The sequence below is a fragment of the Passer montanus genome, unplaced genomic scaffold, assembly GCF_014805655.1.
Source record: "Passer montanus isolate IOZ18808 unplaced genomic scaffold, ASM1480565v1 scaffold84, whole genome shotgun sequence".
NCBI classification, from domain to species: Eukaryota; Metazoa; Chordata; class Aves; order Passeriformes; family Passeridae; genus Passer; species Passer montanus.
In genome coordinates this window covers 2,802,706-2,813,534 of record NW_024373701.1, presented here as the reverse complement: position 1 = coordinate 2,813,534, position 10,829 = coordinate 2,802,706, and the positions used below count along the sequence as shown (strand labels likewise).

The window sequence follows — 10,829 nt, the reverse complement described above, 5'->3', positions numbered from 1 at the left end:
TGGGCCGCGGGGCGGGCCGGGGGCGGCGGGGCCCGGGCGGGCCGCAGCAGCGCCGGGGAGGAGCCGGAGCGGCCGGGGAGTGCGGACGTGGCGAGCACGTACCGGTGCACGGCGCCCGTCCATTTCTGCGGGCTGAGCCTGCAGATACGGTGTGAAAAAAACGTGCCTTGGTGCAGTCGTCAGGCTCGTCATGGATATTTTTTCCCTTTCAAATCAGGATGCCAGCTCTTGCTGCCTTCCAGGCTGATCGATAGTATGCTAGTGAGGTGGAGACGGGGTTTGTGGACAGTGGAAGGTGGAGCCTGATGATGTCAAAGTTGGATGATTTTGTGTTTGCAAATTCATTCCCGAGTTGAAATCAGGTGGAATAGCTATACAGAATCACAGACTTGCGTCCTAAACCATCATCTTTTGAGGAGGAGAGCTAGGCGTAATTCCAGTTGTCTTTACGAAGAGAGCAGTACTTCCATCTGGTATAAATACATTTATTTTTAGTGGGGCATTATTAACGCCATCATATTCGAAAATTGTGTGTACAGTTAGGCTGAGAAAAACATGGCTTTAGGTGTGGATCGAGGCTGATCGGAGGGCATGTGTTTGTTTTCATATTTGTTCATGTAAAATACAAAACTGTGTGTGAAGCAACAGCATATATTCTTATTGAGATAGGTCCATTGGTTCTGTGTTTGGTTCTGTGCTTTGTTTTGCAGAAACTAAATTTGGGACAGAAATTAGGTGACTGAAGCTTCTGTGTAATCTCAGAATTTCTGTATGCATATTCTTCATATATGTGTGTACATATGTGCAGACACACACACAAAGCTTGTGTATGTGAAGTGTGTATATATATATGCACACATTCATATCTTGTGTACCAAAAAATGATAGAATTTTAATAAAGGTGTTCACTCATCTGAGCTGCCCCCAGATTCGCCTTTATGTCTGGGTACCTTTCAACCTCAAAAAAAAAAGCAAGGCTTGGCAAAATAGCTAGTAGTGTTAGTATTTGGTAGAAATAATTTATGGAACACTCTAAGTGCAAGCACTGCTTTACTAACACAAAGAGTTGAGTGCCTGCTGCGAGGCACTTCACCATCTGAAAAAAAAAGTAATACAAGGAATAACAGTGCAAACACAAGAAGACATTATGATAGGTGATGAGGGTCTTGCTTTCTTTGGCCACTGTTTACCTTTCTGGCTGTGAATTCAACTAGACAGGATGGCCTTGATGATGCAAACTGTCTCTTGAACCAGATTGGCAAAAGTGTAATTTAAAGGTGAGTGAGTCTAAATTCTGGAAAATGAAACAAAGTCTCTTTGAAGATTCCAGGCACTCTTACATACACTTCGGTGATGTAGCGGTAATTCATGTAGCTTGTGTAGTAACTGTTGGATTGGTGTATAGGGTTTGCCTCTTAATTTTGCATTGAAATTTGTAGAAATCCTCATATTAACAGCAGAATTTTACACAACTTGCTGGTGCAAGGACCAGTTTCCAGAAAGAACTTGATGCCAGTTCACTGACCTTTTTTTCATTATTTAATGATAATAATGAAGAGCCCACAAATACATGGTAGAACTAGTACATTTATTTTTGAGAGTAGTCTTTTCTGTGTGTATTCAGAATTATTTTAAAACATCCTTACATCTCTTTAGTAAAGTATAACAGTGTTCTACTCTGGTTTAAGGCATGAAAGATTGTGATAGAAGTTGAGTGAGTTTAAGCAACTTCAATGTTTTTGTGCAGTATTTTTTACAGTTTATCTGTAAAATAACATTTTTCATGTAGGGTAGCTAAACTAGCTACAGCGAGTCAAAATCTAATGACAAAGTCTATGACTGTGATTACTGTTCTTCTATTAATATCCTCTGCCATTTTAACTGCTTTTTTGGTTTTTTCCTATGTTAAAGGTAGTTTCTAAGCACAGTATTGTGTGCAAAAGGTGAATGTGTTTAGAGAAAAAAGACTGACTGAACAAGGAGAAACAGGAAAAAAATTTGATATATAAAGGTGCAAAATGACCCAGCTGGACAAGCTGAACACTGAGGCAAAGTAATACTGGATGTTGTGATAACCACAGACTTTTAAAAGTATGGATTTACAAGATACATTTTTACCTTTCAAGAGAGTGCGTTTAATCTGTTTGTGGCAATTACAAAGGCTGATTATTTCAAATGTCACTCTACAGCCAAAGTACTTCAAATGTGAGCTGAATCTGTTTGTGTTTTTATTTTATTTCTGCTTTGTTTCTTTGCCTTTGAGTGTCTAAGTGAACAAACTCAACTGCAACGTTTGCAGCTTCTTCCTAAGGGAAACCTGAAGTCTGTGTGTTCGAGTATATATGAGTTATAGAGAGTTAGCATAGAGTTACCAGCTGGTTTTTTTTCTGTCAAAGTAGACTCAAACATCATATAAATGAGAATTAGACAAGGCACTCAGATCTTTTTGTGCAGCATTTTCTTTTATTGCAGTTACACTTTTCAAAAAGGTAGTAAAGTTCTTAATGTGTCTGCAAAAAAAAAAAAAAACCAACAAATTAAGCTTGAGTAATACCTTTAAATTCCAAAAAACTGTAAAAAAACCCCAACCTGCTGTAATGTGCACATGGAGTTTTGGATAATTTGAATGAAATTGGTGAGCTCAGTACTGATTCACTCATATTCAGATTATGAAGCTCTGTTTTTCTAGAAATATAATGGCAACAACACCGGCTTAAAAAAAATCAAAAAACACAGCCAAACCAAGACAAAACACAACAAAACCAACTTCTTGTTCAACATAAACAACAAGAATCTAAAAAGTGTTTACCAAAATATGTTTGACCTAGGTCATTCATCCTTTAGTACAAGTCATAAGAGCACTTAATTAAAATCTGCGGTTTTTACAAAATTAGATTTACAGTGCAAACAAACCTATGCCAAACAAAAAATCTAAGAAAAAGCCCTTCAACTCTGTAGTGACTAGTTTAAATATTTAGTAAACTAAATATTTTAGTTTATTAAATTCAGAACTAGTCTTTTACTATCCTAACACTACAAGATTTTTTGTAAAGCATTTTGATTAAATGCTTTGGGATGCTTGAGAGAAGCCAGTACATAGGTAGGAATGTTACTACTTTAAAGACAATACAGAGACGGTGTTTAGTAAGGTAAAATTAGATTTGGAAGAGAAATTAGTCTTGTACTTCTTATGTTTGTTTATTAAAAATTTAAATATAGTCACACTTGGTTGAGTTTAAAATACTGTCTTGTTCCCCACTTAGGACAACTATGAACGAATGAAGGCACTGGTAACTGAGCTACAAGAAAAAGCAGAAAAAATCAGGTTAGGTAAGTATGATAGTCTAGATTTCAGAATAATATTCCTAGCTGTAGTTGAGCTGGCAAGGAAAAGCAAGCCTGTAGTATAAAAGATGGAAATCTGTTTCTTCTTTTTGAGTTGTGAGGCTATCTGAATGAATTGCAGTTGAGTATAATTAATGGAAACAATATAAAATGAAAACATTTAATAAATGCTTAATTATGTGCTAGAGACCGAGCATGTAGCTTTAATTTAAAGTGCCTTTTTTGTGACTCATGATACTGGTTTTGTCATTTTATACACTCTTTCTTACATAATGCAATTTCTTTTACAACTTTGGAATAGAGCACAGTTAAGATTTTGTGCTCAATGCCTTTTCTTTCTTGCTCTGTGAAACAGGGGTCCAGAGTTTCCTGAGGAGATGTTAAAATCCATGGGCTACCTCTGTCTTTTATTGGTGTAGAGACTGTTCAGCAGTTAATGAACTAATGATGTGTGCCACATGAGTTAATGATTGTGGCCTTCCTCCTTGCTGCTCGTTTGCCTGGTTTTGCCTGTTACACAATGACAGGACACAAGACCATAGTGTTCATCTTTTCTTCATCTGAGCAACCTCTACCAGGATGTTAATCCACAGTTTTGAGTGACATTGATTGATTGAAATTGCTTTACATATCATTTAAGTATATAAGAAAAAATAGGTACCTATGTTGAATACTTCTGAAGGATATGTGCAACATCTTTAGATTTCACTGTAAAAATTGTCAGAGGATGAGTTCTTGTTTGAAGTCTTTGCAATGAATGCTTCATTTGTTAGCTGTTATTCAGTGTGTAGGGTTTTTCTGAACCCATGTCCCACCCTGCTCAGTAATCCCCAGCAGTGCAACGGGAAGTGGTCCCTGCCCCTTTACAACAGGTGCTTTCTGACAGAAAGCACAATAAGTAGGTGAGATACCTTTAATCTCCATGACTGATTGTAGGACATCAGCAGTTACAGTGGTGTAGGCATTGTTGTAAAGAACAAATTAAGAAGAAGTTTCAAATTAAATGCCTCCATTTAGTTAAGGACACTACTGCTCAGAATGGAGGTTAGTGCAGGGTAGAGTGTCTTGATGTTGGAAGAGGAATGTTCAGTGGAATGGCTACTGGGCCTGGGAAGCAAGCATGTATGATGCACAAAGGTGACAAAAGTCTCAGGATGGAAATTATTTTTGCAGTATCACAGTGTCCAATGAAGGAAAGAGATTAGTGCATCTGGAAAGCTATTAAAAAAAAAATAGGGTGGTATATTAACCTAAAAGTTAGTTTTGCTTACTCAAAGAACCTCCAAGACTGTTCTTGAAGTTAATTATGGTGCTATGCAGGATTATTTTACTCCCTAAAATAATGGAACAGGACATTATAGTAGTGAGGCTGCTGTTGCAATGTGCCCTTGAGCGAATGCAGATAAGAGCTCTCTTAGAGCACCAGAGCTTCAAGAGTCCTTGACTTGTTGCACTTCTTTAACCAACATACAAATTTACTCATTAGAAATACTTTTCTCTCTCATAAGCTTTTTTTTAATTTTAGGACGGAATGCTTGATTGTTGCCAATGATGCAACTGTCAAAGGTGGCACCTATTATCCCATCACTGTTAAGAAACATTTGCGTGCTCAAGAAATTGCAATGCAAAATCATCTCCCTTGCCTTTATTTGGGTAAGTCCCATTGCAGAAATAGCCAAGGTCCAGTGTTAAGGGCAGCTGATCTGTCTGCAGATCTGACTAACAAGGAGTGTATTTAAAGCACACCTATTCAAATATGTTTTAATCAATACTGTATTATCACTGCAGAGGGATGGCACATCTTAACTGGAGGGTGTGTACAGTCCTGTGGTAGGGTTGGGTTCATAAAATACAGATGCAGCTGTTAACAGTGTATCACTTCTTTCCGTCATGAATTAGCAATATTTCCTGTAGACTCTTCCAGTCAATTCAAATTACAGTTAAAAAGAAAAAGTACATTCTGGTGGAGGATGTATGTGTATGAGAAAAGATACCAAGGAAATAAAAATAATAAATAAAATTGTCAAAAACAGTTTGGATCAATAAATTTTTAGGATTTTGGATTAATTTTTTTGAAGCAGAAATTTAATTGTATTTTTTTTACATTTTGAGTTTAGCCTAATTGATCAGTATTTAGCCAAACTTTCGTGTAAACCTTACATGTCCTTTCATTATAAAAGAAGAACAGAGTGACAGCTATCTGTAATGTATTACTGGTAGTGTTTTCTTATCCTGGTTTTATACAAATACAAGAGGTTTCTGTCAATGTCTTCCTTTCAGCCTGAATTCCCAGCTTAATGAGTTTTGACCCTATTAGCCAGTTTCAGTCAGCTTTGACAGAGAGTTGTAAGAAAATGTGTATTCCTGTGGATTTTGTATATGTCAGCATCAGAGGAGAAAGACCTTCTACTCCAGTTTTTAAAAATACAGATTATTCCTTGTCTGTTCAGCTTAGTTTAGCAACTTAAATATCAGCTGTTTGCCAGTCTGGATGCTTGTACTAGTTAAATAGTCAACATAAATAGAGGTCCTGGCCAGCCCAAGTGTTTGAAGTTTCTTGCCCTGCTGATAAGTCAAGCATGTAAATAAGACCACTAGAAGGATTAGGGGAAGTGTGAACTTGAAACTGTTGGTGAGGTGGGTACAGGGGCAATGTGGGTGAAGATTTTGTGGGATTGCCATAGAAAGAGTCCTGGAGAGACGGGGAAAACTAAATTTTATCTTAGTTGTTAAAAAAACAGAAAAATCTTAGCTTTGCTGTTCGCAAAACAGCTGTTAAGATTTTTTTTTTTATCAGCAAATTCTGTCTGTTCAGAGAAGTCTTTTTAGTGAGTATTCAGTGAGCAACTGTGGATGATTCTACTGTTTTAAGATCTTATGGAATGAGGAATTGTGGGACACAGCTACGCCTTTAAAAGAAAAGTTTAGGGGTTTTATTCCATCTTTGAGAGGTATAGTCCTTGGATGTACAATGTCATTCATACCTGGTGATTTACTTTAGCCTTGCAGTTTCTGTACCTGGACTTATTCCAGTTGATTTGAGCAGTGCAATAAGAGGGAGCGCTTTGTAGTCAGCAGTGTACTGGCCATGTAGTTTTCATGTTGTTTGAACTGCCTTTTCCACCAGTGATAACAGCTGCCTAGGTGCTAATTCTCATGTGGACAGGTGGTGCCATTTGCCAGTGAGTCAGTCACTGGTGTGGACATTTTGTTTTGGCTGCAGTCATGTAAGATAAGAGTGTGCATACAGACTGGTGGTTGTATGTAAAAATTAATTACCAGGAGCCAGAGTTCTCAGAGATGCTTTATCTCCCTGTGCATTTCCTCATAGTCTTCTGTCCTTTGGATACCTCTCATGACAGGTTGTATTTTCATTAATTGGGAGCAGAGAGGTAGCTGCCGTTGGAGACCTGTGAGCAGGAGGGTGTATCCTGAGGCAAGGGCACATAATAAATGAATAATACTAAAGATAGTTTAATGTCTTTGTTGTGAAGTTTAATCAAGCTATGAAAGAATAGAGGCAGCACCTTTTGAACTTGGTGGTGATTAGCTCTGCCTTTTTCTGGAGCTGGTGACAGAATTGCAGTAGAATTGTTGAGTTAAAATTGTATATTAAAAAGTGTTTTTAGTTTAAATATTTTGCAGCAAGTTGAGTTTAAAAGTTTGTTTAGGGAGGGATGGTTGCATCTTTAAGCATGTCTGAGTTTATTTTCCATGAAAGTCATCGGGATAGATGTTATTTTGGAGAGGAGTGTTTACTGTTTTAGTTCTTTATTTTTCCAAAAGGAATGTTCTATTATACATACATTCATGGAAATATATACAGTATTAGTGATAGTAATTGTTGTATATTTTAGGTAACATGCTGATACTTTACCAACGAGTATGTAACACTGTTCAAAGCATGCTAATATAATTTGGTTCATTCTAGTTGATTCAGGAGGAGCAAACTTACCTCGGCAAGCAGAAGTATTTCCAGATCGAGATCATTTTGGCCGTATTTTCTATAATCAAGCAGTCATGTCCTCACAAGGAATTCCACAGGTAATTTGCTTTTATCTAAGAATTAATGTACTAATTAGTTTTTATGCCTGCTGCCATTACCTCTTTTCAAAGCTTTTCACCATGTTTTGTTTCTGATGGCATTGTGTTGTGCTAACCTGATGGCCCAGTCTGGGACTTGGAAGCACTGAAAACACAGTAACTGTCCACAAAAATTCATTATAGTTTTGAAGAAACTGTCTACTTTCTTAGTCTTAGTGTTAATGATTTGACCTACCTGCTCCTCTCTGGGAGTAGGAGAGAAATGGACTTGGGAACATGGTATGAAGGGCCATTTGAGAAAGCACTAGAAAATCTCTTGGAACAGTTCTGCATCAGCACTGCAAAGGTGAGGACCCCCTTGAGGATGGCTAATAAATGAGACATATTTTCCACTAACAGGGGTATGTGTGTATTTATAAATCCACTTTACACTCTGATGTGCTTTATGTTGAAACGGCCCTAATAATAAGGTTATTTTCTAATGAGTTAATGATGCACACAATTACTGTTAGTCACAGTTCCTGGATTTAGAAGTGCTTTTGTGTCATGGTTCACTCAATAATACATAGGGATCAGTTTTTTGATGCAGGTGATGTGCTAAGGAAGCAAAACCACATGTTTTGCTGAATCTGTTACTCATGAGGAATGTAAAATATTTGAAGATTGCTGATGGGCAGCTATGGCTGCAGTGACAATGAAGGGTAGGGTGTACAGCCCCAATGGAGTTGAGAAAGACAGGTACCAGAATAAATACTCTAAGGGAATTGTTAGCAGGGACCTCTGAGAAGCTGCCAGGAGGGGTGGAAAATCCATGGTCTTTGAAAATAACCTACCGCAAATAAAGGAATGCTACAGAAGAGCAAACAAGAGAAACTGGGTAATTCACAACCTACAGAGCTGCTGTCTACTCAGACACCCTCTACCTCTTTGTATGGTTTTGTACTCCTCTCTTATATTTGCCTTATACTCCCTTTTGCAGACCAAAAAATTCAAGCTTACTCAGCTGTTCTTCCTGCAGTGTTCCACACCTCTGATGGTCCTAGCTCATCTTCTTTTCTCGATCTTACTGTATCTTTTTTAGCATGAAGGAGACAGACTGCACCAGCAGTCCTTAGAACAAATAAATTAAAAAAAAAAGGCAAATTGTATGGAACTTCTTAGAACTACCAATTCTGAGCATCAGTTCTCAGAACTAGTCTTTTTTTCCTTTGATCACAGGGGAGAGCAGACAGCTTCCTCATTTGGCACTGAGGTACAGCAAAATTCATTTGAACTGCAGTACTCTTTCTGTTTACGAGGGGAAAGTATATACAACCTTCCAAAAAAACCATAAATCAATAGAAGAAATAAAGAGGTTGTTTGAAACCTGCATTCTTTATGGGCATCTGCAAGTGGTCAGAGCAAAAAGAAGTTATGGTCATAAATCCAGATTCTCTTTTAGACCTGTGATCTATATAATCCTGCCAGATTAATCTACGAATAATAACAGTAAGAGCTGAGGAATGCAGAACATTAAAAAATTATTCAACCTCTGTTTTCTATACAATGAGAACAGCAAAATCTATTCTGAGTGAGAAACAGGTCATGCATACTGTGGAAATGGTGATGGTAGTATTTATTTTCAAAAAAAAGTTCTCTACCACACTTTGAAACCCTGAAAAAGCTGGTCATTATCCTAGCAAAGGGCTGGGGTACCGTTTAATTTGTGTGTGCCTGCAGTGGAACCTGAGTTATATGTCAGAGGAGGTATTTCAGTCTGTGTTGTCTGAGACTGGGCTGTGACACAAGTAGAGCCCATGGCAGTGCTATGACACAAATCCCACCATAATACCGTTATCCAGTGTTCTTTTTCAGAAGGAATAAAACCCTTGAGAGACGATTGTTACTGGATTCTGATGCCCTGAGGCTCAGGGGGACATGATTCCAACCACTCACAAAAGAGACTCCACTGTAGCCTTGGGCAGGTTTTTTTTTCTGGGGGAAGGAATTAGTAGAAGCCAATACTACGAGGGTGAAGCAGATGCACCAGTCAAGGATGCAGTATTCAGTCTGACTCCTTACATGACAGACACCGGCTCCGCAGGATTTTTGACAAAACTGTCTGTGTTACCTTGATACCATTTTGGCACATTTTGGCACCAAGTAAGAGTTTAAATCTTCAACCATATTTTATTTTTCCAATGAATCCTGTAATCCATTGCCTCTATAAAAACACAAGGCTGAAGATTCCAACAATGCACTAAATGTCTTTAGGAAATATGACATAATTTACCTTCTGTAGTTCTTTCCAACAGTAGAAATGGACCAGTTGCAGTGATTAGGTAGGTCTCTAGAGAAAAGTAGTGTTTTGTTAGAACAGAAATGCCTAGGAGAAAAATACAGTTTGTCATCATATAAGACTCCCTGGTAGATCTAGATTGGTCCTAGTGTTTTTTTGGAACAGCTAATGCCAAAGGAGTGATGTTTTGCTGAATTATCTTTTTTGGAGAAATTTTGGAAAACCTTATTTTTCCTGGAGACTTCAGTCATGATCTGCTTTGGGAGTAATGATTTTTAGATGTTATGGCAAAGATAGATGTGTATACCCAGCTTGCAAGGCTGAAATTACTGATGTCAGGCAGGACCTTTCTAGAAATGCTTGACCCTACAGTTATGCTCTTGTTTCCAGCCTGTTTTGAAATGTATTTTACATAATTGTAAAGTTACATTAAAAAGGTGAATTTATGTTTCTTTCAATTACCATATGGTGTTGTATTAGGAGTAATTGTATTCATATACAATAAGAACTAAATATAAGAAAGATTTGTCTATTAAGAAAACACATTTCTATTTGGTAGGACACTGATGAAAGTTACATTTTCCAAGTAGGACACTGATGAATGTTTATCTTTCTTTAAATATTTATGGAAGACTCAGAAAAATGTTTTACTGAAGCACTTTATTTAAAGGTTGTGATAAGGGTGCATTTTGTTTGGGAGATGTATCTGCTTTGTTTTATTTCAAAGAGGCACTGTTAACATTTGTAAATCTATTATTGGTCCTGTGCTAACAGACTGTGGCAGCTAGAACCATCTTCCCTGTCTGAGAGAATGTTTCTTTAGAAAATGGGATTAGGAAATTATGCTCTCTCTGATGTCCATTCTGGTCAATTCTTCCAAGATGGGAGTCTGGATATTGTTAGTTTGCTACCTGGTGGTCTATGCTCTGGCTTGCTTGAAGTTCTGTTTGTCAGTTCATTAGTTCTTCTCAATTTGGCCCTTAAAGTGCTTGCTTTTTCCCCCCTCTTTTGTTTTCTAGTTGCTGATAGTGCTTTTAATTTCCCCCTCCACTTTTACCTGTGACTAATTTATTATTCACCCACTACAGCTTAAATTACGTTGTTGTCTGTATGGGTGTGAATCAGAAAGCTGTGATTAGCTCCTCATTAGCTGCTTCCTGAG

The 10,829-nt window shown here is 37.7% G+C and overlaps 1 protein-coding gene across 1 annotated transcript in view; it reads left to right on the top strand.

Annotated features, from left to right (window-relative positions):
• MCCC2 (methylcrotonoyl-CoA carboxylase 2) overlaps positions 1-10,829 on the top strand; it is a 34,592-nt gene that overhangs the window by 168 nt on the left and 23,595 nt on the right. Inside the window, exons 2-4 of the mRNA XM_039733172.1 lie at positions 3,264-3,325; positions 4,832-4,998; positions 7,277-7,389. Of these exons, the coding sequence (XP_039589106.1) occupies positions 3,264-3,325; positions 4,832-4,998; positions 7,277-7,389 (342 nt within the window). The remainder of the gene's footprint in view (positions 1-3,263; positions 3,326-4,831; positions 4,999-7,276; positions 7,390-10,829) is intronic.